This window comes from Haemorhous mexicanus, chromosome 24 (assembly GCF_027477595.1).
Source record: "Haemorhous mexicanus isolate bHaeMex1 chromosome 24, bHaeMex1.pri, whole genome shotgun sequence".
In the NCBI taxonomy this organism is placed as follows: Eukaryota; Metazoa; Chordata; class Aves; order Passeriformes; family Fringillidae; genus Haemorhous; species Haemorhous mexicanus.
In genome coordinates, this window is record NC_082364.1 from 6,203,741 (window position 1) to 6,220,115 (window position 16,375).

The following is a 16,375-nucleotide window of genomic DNA, read 5'->3' on the forward strand; positions in this document are numbered from 1 at the left end:
ACAGTCACATGTCTGTGGCGTGGCTTAGTCAGGACTTTGAGCAGCTCTGACTAAATTGTTTTGGGAAATCTTGGTCTGGGAGAGTGGCTGATCTTTGCCATGACATCAGTGTGCTGGAAAACACTGGTGTGATGTCACCAAATGTGATTAATTTACATTTGCAGGGGGCTGCAAAGAGCTGATGGCACAGGATGCCACCAGTGGAGAAATGCCTCGCTGTTCTGCCCTTAGTGTTTTAAAAAAGGGAATTCTCTGCCAGTGAAGTCAGTGACAATCCCCAGTAACTGCTCTGCTTCACTCAGTAATTATGTGTCCAGTAATTAACTGCTGGGAATGGCCATGAAGGGAGGCTCAGGGCTGTGCTCTGGAGGTGGCAGGCACTTGGCAGTGCCCTGCACACCAGGGCTGAGCCAGGCCAGCCCTCTGGCTTTCATTATCCTTACTTCTCCTGGGGCAGCCACAGCTCTGCCGGCACCCCCGTTAACCACCCGAACGTTTGCATTCCGCAGATATCATCGAGGGGAACTTGAAATCCACCATGAGGCTGATCCTGGCCTTGGCTGCTCACTTCAAGCCGGGCTCTGGCAGGGCTGGCAGCCCCGGCTCGGGGGGCAGGAGCTGGGCAGCCCCCCCGGGCAGGCTCCGGCCGCGCTCGGCCGCCGCCGTGGCGCAGGGGGCGGCGGCCGCGCTGGCCGATGTCCGGCAGGACGTCCAGCACTCCGGCCGGGACCTGCTCAGGCACAGGCACAGGTGAGGCTGGCTCTCGGGATCTCTGCTGCTCAGAGTGACTCCAAGATGAGTTAGAAAGTCTCTTTTTCCCAGAGCAGCAGCTGAAGAAGAACTGAATGTTCCAACTCGCTTTAGAAGTTTTTTGCCCAGTCCCACGAAGCCAAAGCACGCTGACAGTATTTATATCTGTACAGGATATATTCTATACTGACAGTGGTTCCATCCCACCCTGTAAGCACAGGTACCTTTGGTTAAACAATGCTGGCTGATTTCAAATCCAACACCTGCTGTGAGCCTGAAACACAAAGCACAGAGCTCCAGGATTAACTTAAAACTCCCTAATATCTCCCTAGATGAACTTTTCTGCAGCTCAGGGAGTTATTCTAGACCAGCATTAATACACAGACCATTGTTCTGTTTGTCCTTACTTTCTACTTTTTACATAACTTTCCTGCTGACCAATCTCATGGCTGCTGCTCAGCTCCAGTCACAGTTCTGCTGGCTCTGAGGCCTTTTGCAGCTTTCCCAAACCCCTCTGATTTTAAGGATTCCCACATAAATGTATCTTTGTCTGTTTTATCCCTGGTGGGAGGAAGCTGCTGCTGTGCAAAAACACCTAAAACTCCTCGCAGAGGGGGCACTGAGCTGGCTCTGCTGCCAGCCCAGGTCACTCTCAGGTTTTACAGCAGACCAGCAGCTGGCTCTCTCTTTATGTCCCTGGAGCAGAGCAGGGAGTCACAGCCCAGGCAGAGGGACCTGTGCTGCCTCCTTCTCCCCACGCTGCCCTCGGCGCTCTCTCCTTGGAGATGTCCTCATGCCAAGTGAAACACGAGCCAGGTTTCCACCCCAGAGATCTGGAGCTTTATTTCCAGAGCTGAGGGTGTTGTACAAGTCCTTTCTGGCTCCTCCACTGCTCACCCCACTGCTCCAGGTGGCTGCTGAGTCCTGGGGATGCTGAAAATCCACACACACACAGGGAATAACGGTGAAAATCCCATTTGCCCCTTGCCAAAGGTGCCATGGGGGTGACAATAACAATAATAGCAATGACATTTAGCTGAGAGCCAGGTGCTGGGGCTGTGCAGGGTTTCATTTACACAGCTGAAGGTCATTTCCCATTTGATCCTGGCTCAAGGGAGCACCCATGAAACAGTCTGGAAAGGAGGCTGAAATGTAACTTTGACTGAAAAATGAAATGTTAAAGGTTTCCCATGCAAAGGCCTTGGAGTTCTTCAGGAAAGCCAGTCCTTGTGAGGTTTCCTTGCATTCCCAGAGCTTTTGGAGTTTTATAGTCACAGAATTAGGGACAAGTTTAAAACAACAAGGCCTGTTTGCCCGTTTTCCCTTAACACCAAGAAGATGGGGATCCCCTGATAGGAAAATTGGCATTTTTCCAGCTGTCTCCTCTTCCTTACCTCCTTCTCTTCAGCTCTCCTCCCCTCCTTTTTGGAAAGAGAAGAATTCCAGCAGCACCCAGGTGAGGCTCCCCTCATTGTGTGACTGTCACCCCCAGGAACAGCAGCATGGACGAGGAGATTGAGAATCCCTGCTGGAGCGTGCGGGCGCTGGTGCAGCAGTACGAGGGGCAGCAGAACGTGCCACTGGAGCCCCACCCTGCCAGGTGAGGAATTTTATTGCCAAGGTGTCTCCTCTCCAAGGTGTCACCCTGCCAGGTGAGGAATTTTATTGCCAAGGCGTCTCCTGTGCCTGACATTGCCTGAAGTGCCTGTTCTCCTCACCAAAATCCACTCAGTTCTGATGGAAAAGGGCATCCCTGGCTGGTCTGGAGGGTGAAACCTCAGGAATCAATGTGAAGCAGTTTTCTGTGAGAAAATGCAGCCAAAAAGGGGCTTTTGAAGGAAAATGACTCCAGTGAGGGAGCTGATCCAGCATGGAGAGCTCTGTAGTAAAGGGAAGCCGCTCCCTTTTCCCCCAGAGAACCAGAAACGACTCGGAAGAGCCCGAGCTGTGTTACTGAACCACTGGGGCTCCCTCTGGAAATGGTGCTGTGCTCCAGTTCATCTCATCTGGAGCAGATCCAAGGGCAGGGCTGCACGTGGGGAGCTGCAGCTCTTTGCTTCAGAGCCTCCCACTGCCACTGACAGCCCCAGCTCTGATTTTCAGTGTCCTTCCCCTGCCTGGGCTGTTCCCCGAGTGCCTCCCTCCCGTTTGTGTGGGAGTGAGGAGCTCATTTGCCAAGGACAGATTGCCACTGACAGCCTCTCAGCAGGCAGGACGTTTCCCCAGCGTTTCTCAGGCCGATTTTTACGCTCCACAGCACCAATAATTCTCTGTGTACCTGAAAATTAAGGTTGCTTTGCCCAACAGAGGAGAAAAACACAAGAGTTTGTGTTTATCCCCCAATTCTGCTGTGTGTCATTGAGAGTGTTTATAAATAGACTTTTGGAGGAGTGTGGGGCTCCCAGGGAGGCAGTGCTGGAGCAGTGCCTCCACATGATGTCAGCAGTGTGCTTTTGAGGCCGGCCTGCCAAGGGGGATGTAAAAATCCTGCTCTTGGCAGCATTTCATGGATAATGCCACAGGAGCTTGGCTCTTGAACCAGGAGCTCAGGAGTGCCACATCCTGCTGCCTGCTCTCATCCCTCCCTTTAAGGGAGCTGGAATATTTGATGTATTCTTCTACCTCATCTCCTCATATTTTGGTATTTTGGTGGTAAACAAAATTATCTCTGCACATCCTGCGCTTTTTATTTTATTTTTCCCCATAATATCATGGATTCTCTGGCCACAATGCAATGGTGATATTATTGCTGACAGGGCAGAACACAGCGAGAATCTTTCCAAAAGTGATCAAAAACTGGGAGAATTCTTCCCCTCCAGCTGCTGGGGGTGTCTGTGCTGACACAATTCTGCACGATGAAAACAAGATGCTTTCCCTTTCCTCGCGGGGAGGAATGTGCTTAGCTCAGTTCGGAGAACAGGCTGGGAGAAACGAGATGCTTTTTTTGTCGGTGAGAGACGTTATGGAGTGCAGCGACCCCCTCCTCCAGCCGGCTGAGATGTCCCAGGGCAGCATCCCCGGCTCCTTCCACGCTCCGAGCTCTCCCAGTTCCCGGGGACGGCAGCAGCGACGAGCGCAGGCTGCCGAAATGATTCATGGAAAAATTTGCCAAAAATCAGATGATTCCCAGGCCGCCGAGCCCCTCACCCATCCCTCTCCCTTTCCCCTCCCCTTCCAGCAGCATTCCCTCCCCCACCCCTGAGCCAGGCATCTCGGAGGAAGGCTGTGCCTGCACAGCGCGTGTGACAGCAGGAGGGAGAGGGAGCCGTGCCTGGGGCTGGGGAGAGCCTGGGCAGAGCCCGCATCCCTCTGGAAGCTGAGGAGAGCAGCCTGAGCAGAGCCTGCATCCCTCTGGAAGCTGAGGAGAGCAGCCTGAGCAGAGCCTGCATCCCTCTGGAAGCCGGGAGAGCACCCTGAGCAGAGCCTGCATCCCTCTGGAAGCTGGAAGAGCATCCTGAGCAGAGCCTGCATCCCTCTGGAAGCTGAGGAGAGCAGCCTGGGCAGAACCCGCATCCCTTTGGAAGCTGAGGAGAGCATCCTGAGCAGAGCCTGCATCCCTCTGGAAGCTGAGGAGAGCAGCCTGAGCAGAGCCCGCATCCCCCGGCAGCGCAGGGACCCCGCGCCGGCAGCAGCTCCTTCCCTCCCCCGGCGGCTCCTCGGATGCTCGGCAGCACCAGGAGGGCGGGATGGGATGAGAAACACCCCCGGCAAGCCCGGAGCCTTGTGATGAAAACAAGCGGCTGTGCAGCTGACCAAAATGCAGCAGCAGGAGGCGAATAATAACCTGCGAGGAAAAGCGGCGGGAGCCACAGGCAGGCTGCAGAATTCCCCCCCGGCTCCGGAATCCAACCCAATCCTGGGGGCTGCGGATTCGCGTCTCAGCCGGCGGAGCCCCTGAGCCCGCTGTTTTGTGTGTGTGTGTGTGCTGTTCCTGCTGGGAATCTCCTCGGCACTCGGGCTCGCAGAGCTTGCCCGGGAGTTCGGCAGGAGCTGAGCCCCGGTGTGAAGAAGGGAAGGAGGCATGAGCGGAGCCGGGATCCTGCGGATTCTGTGAGGCCACAGGTTCAAGTGGGATCATGGGAGGGAAGCAGGTCAAATGGTGAGCGATTGTGTCCATTGTCCTCGCGAGCAGCAGGGATGGGTGTTTATTAAAATTCGGGGCACTCCGGGGCTCGTTGCCCTGAAGGCTGGGCCGTGCTGGAGGATCTGGGGCCCGGGGGAGGCAGGATGTGGGTTAAGGAACCAAGCGGTGAAAGGAATAAAGTGGAGCAGTTTGCATCATAAATCTCTCTTGGAAAGCTTTCATTCCCCAGCCCTGGTTTCTGCATGCTCTAATAGGGAATCGTTCTGCACTTCCAAAGGCATTGCATCAGAGGCTGTTTCATACTCGGATGGCTCAGACTGATACAGAGCCTGGGCGAGTGTTTGCAGCATTAATTGGGTGATGCAGAAAGCAACCCGACCTGTGCTGCTGCTTCAGCTGCCTCTGGCCCTGCCACTGTTTGCTGTCTTTGGGAGGTGGCTGTGGGTGCTGGCTGAACCCAGGGGCCTTTGGAAATAGGAAAACTGCCTGGAAAGGGTCTGGAGATGTGGGAATGCCTCAGGAAATGTAAAGCTGTCTGTGCTGGGGGGACCTCTGTCCACCTGTGGTGCCTTTTTTTGGCTTTGGGCTGTGGATCCAGTGCTGGGAGAAGCGGGTGTGGAATGTTATTTCCAGGCTCATATCTCTGGTTTTCATCCTGCTCATCCTTTTCACTTCCTCTGTTTCATCACCTTCTCTCCCATCTGTGCCTGCTGGTGTTTTTCTGGGACAGCTTCTGCATGGATGAGAACCAGCAGTGCCTCGGGGTGAGGGCAGGTTCAGAGCATCAGCTGGGAATGGGAGGGAGGGAATTCTGAGATCTGTTCCTAGAAGGAAGTTAAATTCCCCTGGAGCTGCTGGCCATGTCAGACCAGCTGGGCTTCCTGCTGGCATCTGTGTTGTGTGAAAGTTCCATCCTTTCTTCTGGCCCTTGTTACATAATGCAAACCCAGCAGAACTGCCAAATCAAGTCAGAAACAGCATTTTAAAAAACCCAAAAAACCATCATTTTATGCCATGCCCCCATTCAGCAATGAGCAGGAGCAGGGCCTGGTTACAAATTTGATATTAAAAATATGTCTCATGAGGGACTGCTGTGATGGATTTGGAATTCCTGGAGGTAAATCCTGGAGCAAAGCCAGGTGGCAGGGAGCCCTTTGAGCATCCTGGACACACCTGAGAGGACTGGCACTGTCCCTGTGGGACATTTCTCTTGGACATTGATTATTCTTTTCACTTTAACTCAAGGGAAGTCTGGGCCACAAAAAACTGGACTCAGGTCTGTAATTTGCATGAGGAGAGGCTGATCCTGGCCGTGGGAGTGGGGCAGGCAGGAGCAGCAAGTCATTTCCATCTCTATTGCAGGGCTGTTCCCATTCTGTGGGAGCTGTGGGAGACGAGCAGCAGTGCTGGGAAGATGCAGGGAGGGAGCTGCTGAAGCCTCTTATTTTTCTAAACCTATTATATTATTTCCACACTGTTTTTCTTTTTGTTCCCTGCCCTTTGTTTCTGTGTTGGGGGAGAATGAAAAATTAACTCCTGCTCACACTTGCAAGGATTAATTCCTGCGACTTTCGGGGTACATTGAATGGGTCAGTGAGCTTCAGCCTCCTTTTGATGTTGTCTGGGAGATGCACTCAGGAAGAATTTCTGAGAAAAAGATTGCTTGAACCTCCCAGTCAGCTGAGATGGCTCCTGTGAAAATATGTGGGCACTTCCAAGAAGTTTTAATCGAAGAACAGAGTGAGTGGAGTCTGACTCTCAAATATATTGGGATTTAAAGTTGGAATGATTCATCTGAAAGCTCTGGAGCAAGAGATGAAGCCAGGGTGGCTTTTTGTCCAGCATAAGGCTGGCAGTAAATTATTCCTCAGTGTGGTCCTAGCCCTGTGTGAGAGTCTGAATTCACAAAATTACATGTCCAGGCTGGGTTGTTGAAGGTTTCTCTGGGATGCAGATAATTCTTAGATAAAAGTGAATATGGAGAGATGCTTGTACAAAATTAGTGCTGATCAACACCATCTCCACCATGTGAAAGAGCTGTTCCTGTTTGCTCTGCAGCCTGACTTCACCCAGCCCTGTCCACAGTGCAAAGAGTGAATCCACTGTGGCCCCCTCGGAGGAGAAGGAGAGGCTTGTGATCCTCCAGGCTGAAGAAGCAGAGCCTAAACCAGGTAAAACCTTGGCACTGTTCTGGTGTTCTGGAAAGCTCCCCAGGGACTGCAGTGGTTTGCTGCTGCCTCCAGGGTGTCCTTGGGCACTGAGGGATGCTCTGCAAAGCTCCTGAGTGCTTCTCCCCCTCTGTCACTGTCCCCAGTGCTGTGCTTGGACATCTCCCTGAGCCCAGTGCAGTTATCTGGGATAAAGTGGGTGTAGGAAAGCTTGGATTGCCTCAGGAATCCTGGGGTCACTGGCAGTGGAGCAGGTCCCTCCTGGGCTGCCAGCAGCACATCCAGCCCCTCTCTCTTGCAGAAGAGGCCGAGGCTCACTTCCAGCCCGAGTGGCAGGCAGGGAGCTCTGGGTCCTACCTGGAGAACTCATGGGAGGAGCAGCTCCTGGAGCAGCAGGACCACCTGGAAAAGGAAATGGAGGAGGCAAAAAAGATGATTTCGGGTTTGCAGGTGAGAGATTTCTCTTCTCAGAGAGCGTTCCCTTCCAGGGTCACCCAGCCCTGCGTCAGTCAGCCCATGAGCTTGGCTCAACCTTCACTTCTGGCACATTCTCCCCACAATTCTTAATTTCTGGGGCCTTTCCTGCTTCCCCTCCCTGCCCCTCAGCCCTGGTGTGTGTCTGGCTGTGCCTGGGGAACAGAGCCCCTTGATCCATATGGTGAAGGCACTGAACTCTCTCAGAACATCCCTTTCTGTTTGTGCTGGGAGCCACAGTGGCTTTGAATTGTAAATATTTATGTGGCAGTAAACAAAGCAGAGATTGTGTGAGGAGCACAGGCAGCTGGGCGGGCACTTTCCCCGGGGACAATGGGCAGGACACAAAAGAGTCACCAAAAAAAAAAAATTCCTTGGTTGACTGGTAAAATCCCTGCATTTTGTGCCCACTGGGATCAGGGACAGGAGGGACTGGCACTGCTGCCCCCTCATCCCCTGGGAGTGGGGAGAGGGCAGCTGATGTGGCCAGCCAGGAAATTGCATTTGGTTAATCAATAATTGAGAAGCTCCAGATTGTGACAGTTTGGTTGAAATATTGGGGATTTGATGCACACACACCCTATAAGGTGCTAAAGCTGAGACTTCACTCCCTGGAAATCTGAGTTGTCCTTGTTTGGTTCTTTCTGTGGGGAAGAGCATGGGCTGACAGACCCCTGGGAGAGCTTTGTCAGGGGCTAAATCTTCCTGTTCACTCCTGAAGAAAACCCCTCATTTTTGAGGGGAATAAATCAGCAGCAATGGGAAATGAAGGTGGCAGGGGCTGTTCCAGGAGTGACTGCTGGCCAGAGCTGCAGTCACCTCTTTCCCTTTGAAATCTCTGACAAGGAGATTTTTTTTTTCCCCTTTATCTCCCCAGGCTTTGTTGCTCAATGGGTCTTTACCTGAGGATGAGCAGGAAGGGTCCTTTGAACTTTCTGAGCGTGGAGCCTGCCCTGAGGAGCAGCTGGTGAGAACAGCCCCGACCCAACTCTCCCTGCTGCAGCTCCTTTTGCCCTGCCCTGCCCCTGCTGCACAATAACAACGCTGATGTTTTGCATTCAGATCATCATCCGAAGCCGCCTGGACCAGAGTGTGGAAGAAAATCAAGATCTGAAGGTTAGAGGGGGACAGATGGAGGGGGAAGAGAGGTTTTGCAGATTGTTCCACTTGATTTTTTAGGGGAAAACGGGGTGGGGATGAGGCAGGGTGGGCATCGTGATGGATGAAACGGGGAATATTCTGTGAGGGCTCCAACTCTGGAGGCTTGGGACCAGTTCTGATGCTGGCAGAAGTGTTTGATGTTGGCCTGAAGGACAGATTTGGAGGACTGGGCAATCATTATTTTCCTCAGGACTTTAATAAAAGCTCAGCTCTTTGTCATGTAACTCATTAAAATGTCTCAGGCTCTTGGATCTGTGGGAAGGGGAGGGATGTCTTCCTCCTGCAAAAAACACCAGCTCTGGTTGGTTCTGAAGGGGTGACATGGGGCTGTTTAACCAAATTGTGTTGCACTTGCAGAAGGAGCTGCTTAAATACAAACAAGAAGCTCGGAACCTCCAGGGAATAAAGGTGAGGAGAGGGGCATTTCATCAAAAATGAATAGTAGTGCTTTGGGTGAGTAGGGCCAGCAGCAACCACACACCTCTGAGGAATCTCAGATTGTGGAAGGAGGAGTATAGGGGGATCCTGTGGCTCATCTCTGAATTTTTAGGCAGATGGAAGGAGCTGGGTTTCCAGTTTTCTGCTCTGTCTGTAAGATTGTGGTCAAGTATTCCCCTTTTTCTCTATTTTCCCTGTTTCTCCAAAACAAAAAGAGGCATAAATTGGTTGGCTGGCTCTTGTATTCCCTCCTCTCTCTTGGAGTACACTCTCAGCAGCACTGGCCCAGTGAACTCATTCCTGCCAGCACAGGAGAAAGAGCCTGGGGTGTCCCTGTCCTGCCCAGAAACAGCTCACTTTGTGCCTCTGGAGTGCTGAACACTGCTGATCTCCTCCTGCCAGAGGTATTTTTAGAGCTGCCTGTCAGAAGGGAGCAAACAGCAGTAGCTGTCCAAGGTGCAGCTCTGGGTGAGTGAAAGGTGCAGAATTAGTGCTGACTTTGGCCTCTCCAGAGAGGATTTCACTGCACAACTGGGTCACACTCAGGGCTTAAGGCTCCTTGTGTCCTGGGCTGATCTTGGCCTCTCTGTGCCCTCGGGATGAGTGGCTGGGGCAGGAGCTGCAGGGCTGAACACCCTCCAGAGCTGTTCCTGTCCATCAGAGCCAAAGTTCATCACCTCTGGAGCAGGAAATTACAGCTGAAACAGAGAAATCCCTCTGTGCTGGTGGCCAAAACGTTGGCAGGGAAATCAGTTTTGGGTAAGGGAGAGGCAGGAGGGCTGAGAGTCCCTGGCAGCACCTCAGCCCCAGGTGGCCACAGGGTGTTGTGGCCCCTGAGCCCCAGGGAGGGGTCCCTGCCCTCCCTGCCCTCCTGCAGAGATCACCTCTCCCCAGGACGCTCTGCAGCAGAGGCTGCTCCAGCAGGATGCTTCAGTCCTGCAGCTCAAGCAGGAGCTGCTGAGAGCCAACATGGACAAGGAGGAGCTGCACAACCAGAACGTGAGTCACTGCTGCTGCTGCTGCTGCTGAGGTTATTTTGGGGGGGTTGGTGGCCCCAGGGGTGGCTGCAGCACAGATTTCGGGGCCGTGGGATAGTGAACAAGAGCCAGAGGTCTCTGCACAGCCCAGGCTGCTCACAGCCTGCTGGCCAGCTGTGAGGCTGGAGATTCCTGACCTTCACTCCCGCTTCCTGTCCTCCAGGACCTTCAGCTGGGACAGGGAGGGGCTTTCCCTGATGTTTTCAGTGCTGTTGCATTTCTCCCTCCTCATTCCCTGGTTTAGCAGGTGGCACCTGCCCTGTGCAGGTCTTTGTCCAAAGGTGCCACCCTAAACAGCAGCTCCCTTGACCTCTGTAGGTTTCTGGTCACCCTTCAGCACAAGGGGCAGAGGTTTTCACTCTCTGGGAATATCTGCCTCACACCTGGGTGTTATTCCTGCAGGTTGACCTCCAGAGGAAGGTTGAAGAGAGAAACCGGCTCCTGGCAGAGTACAAAGTAATGGAGCCTCTTCCATGGGGGTTTGGGTGGATCTTCAGTTCTGGGGGTGGGATTGCTCTTTCCCAGGCACTTGGACAGCCCTGGGAAGGAGCTGCAGGAGCCAGGGGTGTTTGTAGTGAGGTGGAGGGATCAGGAGTTCTTTGCATTCCCCCCACAGCTTCTTGCAGATCTTTAATTGCCGTGGGTTTTGGTGGTGGCTGCTGAGTGCCCAACACTTGTGCAGATGAGGGTGGGTGACCTGTTTGTCCTCTGATCCCTGGGGAATCTGTGTGCTCTGGGACAGCTGTGTGACCTCAGCAGCAGATCTTTGGCCAAGGGGACTTTGGGCAATAAAAACCTGATTGATCTTGTCCAAAAAAAGCTCTGACACTCAGCTCTAACATCTGGCAAAGCACACCCTGTGTGAGCCACCTGATCCTGGCAGATGACAGGAATTTCCCTGCCATGACTGAGCCTCCCTCCTGCCCTGCTGATTCCCTGGACCCCTGTGTTGCAGAAGGAGCTGTGCCAGAAGGATCGGCACTTGCAGCAGCAGCAGACCAAGCTGGATGAGATGCTCAGGGAGCTTTCTGAGGCCAGCTACCAGCAGGTAGGGAGAGCTGGGCAGCACTGGGAGCTCTGGCTGGCCCATGGGGTAGTGACTCCTCTGCTGCCCTTCCTCAGGTGGACTTGGAGCGGGAGCTGGAGCACAGGGAGGCCCTGCTGGCTCACTGCATGAAGAGAGAAGCTGAGGAGGTACGGGAGCCTTGCTCCACACCTGGGCTGGTGTTTGCCCAGCACCCTGCAGGCATCTGTCTCCAGAAACCCTCCCCTTCATCCCAGAGAGGTCTCACTGTCAGAGCCCTGACCAAGGCAGGCAAAGCCCCCAGCACGGAGCACTCTGGCTCAGCCTCTTGGCTCAGAATCCTCAGAGATGAAAGCCAGAGGCTTTCTCAGCTTCCAGCTTCACCTCTAACCCTGGCAGTGTTAGACCACAGCTCAATTTACTTCCTCCTTTTCCTGCTGACCCTGGTATTGAGTCTTTCCACCTTTACGTGAGGAATCATGTCTGTGCTGTGAGCAGGAACTCCCTGCACACTTTAGGGAGTGTCTTTATCTGGGAGAAGATGAGAGCTTTATCACTGATGTGGAAAGCTCTCATTCCCTCTCCCTTTGAAGTCCATAAATGAGGATTTTTGGGGAGGTCCTGACACTCACACATCTTCCTTGCCCAGGTGATGGCTTTCAGCAGTCACAGTGCCCAGAGCAATGGCTTTCTCCAACCAGCAGGAAAAGGAGCTGCTCCCGCAGCCCACCGAGGGGTAAGTGCCCCTGAGGGGCGCATTCCCAGCCAGATATCCTGGAACTCTTTTATTTCATTCAGAGAGGTTTCCCCTTGCTGGGGAGGCAGCAGCTGGTGTCAGCTGTGCTGTTTTGGGCAGCCCAGTGACCTGCAGCTGGTCCGGGATGCCCTCCGCAGCCTCAGGAACAGCTTCAGTGGCCACGACCCGCAGCACCACACCATCGACAGCCTGGAGCAGGGCATCTCCAGCCTCATGGAGCGCCTGCACCGCATGGAGACGCACAAGAGGCAGGAGAGGAGGGTAAAGGCTCCCCAGGGCACTCAGCTCCTGCCCCTCACACGCCACCCTGGCTCTGGCTGGGAGGTGACACTCTGCCCTTGTTTTGCGCCCCAGGTGCGGGGGAAATCACCAGCAAGCAGAGCAACCAACGAGTGCAGAGACTCCTGGCCTCCCAAATCCAGTAAGTGCCTGGCAGATCCTGCCCTTCCACTGCCAAATTCACTGCTCAGCTCCCAGGTGTAGAATCCCCTTGGGAATCTGCCCCCTCCAGGATCCTCCCTGGAGCAGAGCCCCCTGCAAAGGGAAGGGACACGCGGTTATGGCTGGTTTTCTGTAAAGCACCATCACAGTGCTGGTCTGAGCCTCTTGGGCAGTGCTGCAGCACAAATAAGCATGGCAATCTCTGGGAAAAGGGATGGCATCCCAGCTTTCTGCTGCTGTGCACCATCTAGTGGGGACAGAGGAGTGTTCCCTGGTCCCTGCTCAGTGTTTGCTGCCTTTCATATCCACAGAATGAAACACCACATTTCCTTTTAAAACACCATATTTCCACACGTGCAGAGTATTTTCTGCATAAAAGGAGCCTTAAAACTGTGGAGTTCAGTTCCTCTGTTTCAGCTCTTGGGGGGAAGCAGGCAACAAGGCAGGAGGTGGGGAGAGAAACATGAATGGACAAATTAAAATCCACACACCACCATCCATCCTGGCCAGCAGGAACGGGAAGATGGGGAGGGATAATGATGATAAGGGATGATAATCAGAGAGTTGCTGCCTTGCAGAGCTGCCTCACTCTCAGAGCACGCCTGTGATGAGCACCAGTGCCTGCACCAAAGTGTTGTACTTCACCGACCGCTCCCTCACCCCCTTCATGGTCAGCATACCAAAGAGGTGAGCCTGGGCTTCCTAAGCCTCCTGTGCCCCTAAAACCAGCACTCTGCTTTCCTGGGAATGCTCCCAGCCAGCACAGGTTTGCTGTGCCTTTACTGGATTTCATGCTATTTGCTGGGAAGAATTATCTAGAGTAGTCCCTGAGCTTTGTTTTTGTATTTTGTATTTGCATTTTGTATTTGCATTTTGCATTTGCATTTATTTCCTTTGCAGGTTAGGGGAAGTGACTCTGAAGGATTTCAAGGCTGCCATCGATCGGGAAGGAACCCATCGGTACCACTTCAAAGCCCTGGACCCAGAGTTTGGCACAGTGAAGGAGGAGGTAAAGGTGGGACTGGGGTTTGGGATCAGTGTCACCACACAGCCCTGGGGACCATGGTCACCTCACTTTTAAACTAATGAAATCGTGGATGTTGCCCCCAAACAAAAGTGTCTGCTTTCCCAGCCGTGGGTTAAGCTCCTGTTGTGCTAAAATATTTTCATCCTCTGCAAAAGCAACTCCATGGATGTGGTTGTGACTGCCTGGGAGTTGCAGAGCCCCTTGGGCAAAGCCAGCCTGTGACACAGCCCAGGGACACAGCGAAAATCTGGGCTGCAGGTTTTATAAACCCTATTGCAATGGGAGAGCCTGTATTAAAAATACAATCTCTTCCTTTCCTCTGAAGGTTTTTCAGAGAGAACTCTGTGAGTGTGGCATCGTTCCCTTTGTGTGCTGCTGTGCAGCCTGCTCCTGCTCAGGCTGGTGTGGGTGTGGACTGGATTCACCACAGGTTATTGGGACAGTTCTTGCTTCACAAATTGATTAGGACAAGGGCAAAGGGTCACCCTCTCTGGGGACAGGCAGCAGCAGCAGCTGCAGGTCGTGGTCTGGCTCAGAAAAGGCGTGATCCTGTCTTTAGTTTACCTTTAATGTCACAAAAACAGCCGATAATAACCCTGATATTCATTGGGTAATGAGGCCTGGTCTGTTATTTACCTAAATTGCGAAAATGTGACTCATACCTCAGCCATCATTGCCATGTGTTCCCTGGATTATTTTGGGAAATCTGAGCTGGGATTTGACTTCATGCCCCTGATGCCACTGACACTGCAGAACCCTGTGTCCAGACCCCAGACATGACTGAAATCCTTTATTTTTTAAATTTTTTTTGGTAGGTGTTCCATGACGACGACATCATTCCTGGCTGGGAGGGGAAAATTGTGGCCTGGGTGGAAGAAGACCACGGGGAGAATTAATGGAGCTTTCGAGCCCTGTTTCTATGGAAACCTGTGACTGTCTGCAGAGCTCAGAGAGTGACCAAGGAGCCCAAGTGCTGGGAGGAGGCCAATTCAAGCTGCCAAAAAAAAGCCTCTGTGCCAGCCACGGGTGGTGCAGGCTGTGTGCATGGACAGCTGGCCCCTGACTGCCCATGCCCGAGGGCAGCTGCTGTCCTGAGGCTGCAGAGACGGGTCTGTGGGACAGAAACACCCAGCTCAGCCCTGCCAGCAAAACCCTGGAGGCCTTAAGGATGCTTTGCCCCCTTCTCCTCCATCCCTGCACTGTGTGCTGCAGGCTCAGCTGGGCATCTCCTGTGCTGGTGTCACAGAAAACTGCACTGATGGTGAAAATGTGAAGCTTTGCCTTCATGGAGAAGAGCTTGCTGGACTGTGGGAGCTGAAGCTGGAGCAGCTGTTGTCCTGCAGGAGCAGAGTGACTCTGTGGACACTGCAGGCTGACAGGACCTGTTCTGGGTGGGGGAAGAGTCCCCTGGAGGGTTGATGCATGGTCTGAAGCAAAGCTCACCGACCTGGCCAAGTTCCCTTTCTCCCAAACTCAGGCTCCCATCTCCCAGCCCTGCTTTCCCCACTTCCCAAAGCTGTTCCCAGTTCCGAGGCCCTCGGGGTTTGCTCTGCAGCTGTGGGGACTGTGGGATCTTGGTGCTTGTCTGTTTGCTGAAGGATTTCATGGGTGGGGGAGCTGGGATCAGCTGCTCCCTGAGGTCTCTGCACCCCCTGTCCTTGCTGAGCCTCTGTCCCTGTGCTCCTGCCCTCCCTGCTGTCACCTCCTGTGCACAGGCATCCCCTGCTGCTGTCCCCCCGCTGCCAGGGCCACCAAGCACTTACCCACACCAGTTCCTTGCTATGCTGAGTCCTGAAGGATCAGGAAAGAACTGCTGGGAAAGAAGGAGCCCTACAATCCCCCAAGGGTGGATTTTTCCCTTTGGTTTTGTGGTTTTGTTTCCCTACATCGCCCGTGGGCTTGGGAGGTGAAATGGGCTCTGCTCCTTCCCAGCTCCTGTGGGACTGTCTGTGTGTGCTGTGCATGAGGCTGGGAGAGGGGGCACCCTGGTTTTACTGTTTTATATTAACATGTCTTTTTGTAAACCTGTTCTTGAAATTATTTTGTACCGATTCACATTTGTCTGAGGACTGTGGATATTTTTATACTAGTGCAAGTGCTCTCTGTATATTTCTGCACGCATTATACTGTGTTTTACTCCTTTCCTGGTGGATGCTGAGATGTTTTGTATCGTCTTCTGTTGACACAACACTGGCCTTGTAACTTTATCTTACTATGGAAATCCAACTGGTTGATACTGGGTTTTATATCAAGGCTCCTACGTGTTTTTGTGCCACATTGGCACAACACAAGGTGCCTCCTGTTCTGGACAATTTGTGTGACTTTCTGCTTACAGACAGTGGGAGGAAAGTTCATCAATGACCAGGTTAATTAATGGAGGAAATACATCCCTTTGGAAAAGAAACAACGATTTGCTTCTCCCCTGGACATAGATTCTCTGTTGCATGGTCTCTAGTGAAGAGGGCATGGGCTTGTGATACCGAGATCAATTGTATTTGTATTGCAAACTTCTCACAAGTGTTTCATTCTTTGGGTTTTACTCATCAGTTTTATTTCAGCAACAGCCACACACCCAGGCTGGAGTTCCATGGAGCAAATTTCGAAGATTTTCAAGGTCTGCCCTTGGCCAGCCTCGTGTCCTTCTCTGCTGTCCGGAGGAGCAGTTTGCTTTGGGAGGTCTCTCCCCCATAAAAGCAAAAAGTGTCAATTTTAAATGAGTTTTTCTCTGACCCCAGAGATTTTGCTACAAGATCAAGTTAACAAGTACAGAACAGAAAAGTAACTGAGGGAAGCAGGGCAGAAACAAACCAACTGTAAGCAGTGAAACAGACAAGCCTGGGACATGGCAGTGAGAGCACACCTCAGAACAAACCCACCCTCCTTGGGAAGAACTTGCTTAGCTTGAGATGGAACTTGGTATGTTTTAGTTTATGGGCTGATGGGAGCCTGGTTTATCCCCTGACACCCCTGGGTGTTTTTATGTGCTCTGCCTCATCCACAGCCGCTCCCCTGGC

General features: G+C 52.9%; 1 protein-coding gene across 8 annotated transcripts in view; it reads left to right on the forward strand.

Annotated features, from left to right (window-relative positions):
- DIXDC1 (DIX domain containing 1) overlaps nucleotides 1-15,872 on the forward strand; it is a 30,741-nt gene extending 14,869 nt beyond the window's left edge. For 3 of the 8 annotated variants that reach the window (XM_059867090.1, XM_059867092.1, XM_059867095.1), the window contains 17 exons: nucleotides 510-750; nucleotides 2,243-2,350; nucleotides 6,893-7,005; nucleotides 7,304-7,452; nucleotides 8,354-8,443; nucleotides 8,539-8,592; nucleotides 8,995-9,045; nucleotides 9,970-10,074; nucleotides 10,515-10,568; nucleotides 11,068-11,160; nucleotides 11,235-11,306; nucleotides 11,786-11,872; nucleotides 11,993-12,154; nucleotides 12,248-12,314; nucleotides 12,913-13,021; nucleotides 13,235-13,349; nucleotides 14,177-15,872. In XM_059867090.1, coding sequence (XP_059723073.1) covers nucleotides 510-750; nucleotides 2,243-2,350; nucleotides 6,893-7,005; nucleotides 7,304-7,452; nucleotides 8,354-8,443; nucleotides 8,539-8,592; nucleotides 8,995-9,045; nucleotides 9,970-10,074; nucleotides 10,515-10,568; nucleotides 11,068-11,160; nucleotides 11,235-11,306; nucleotides 11,786-11,872; nucleotides 11,993-12,154; nucleotides 12,248-12,314; nucleotides 12,913-13,021; nucleotides 13,235-13,349; nucleotides 14,177-14,257 — 1,751 coding nt within the window. In that variant the 3' untranslated portion in view covers nucleotides 14,258-15,872. Of the gene's footprint in view, nucleotides 1-509; nucleotides 751-2,242; nucleotides 2,351-4,178; nucleotides 4,850-6,892; nucleotides 7,006-7,303; nucleotides 7,453-8,353; nucleotides 8,444-8,538; nucleotides 8,593-8,994; nucleotides 9,046-9,969; nucleotides 10,075-10,514; nucleotides 10,569-11,067; nucleotides 11,161-11,234; nucleotides 11,307-11,785; nucleotides 11,873-11,992; nucleotides 12,155-12,247; nucleotides 12,315-12,912; nucleotides 13,022-13,234; nucleotides 13,350-14,176 lie in introns of those variants that run through there. The other 5 variants (XM_059867091.1, XM_059867096.1, XM_059867093.1 and 2 more) reach the window with 4 other exon arrangements.
- The last annotated feature ends 503 nt before the right edge of the window (nucleotides 15,873-16,375 follow it).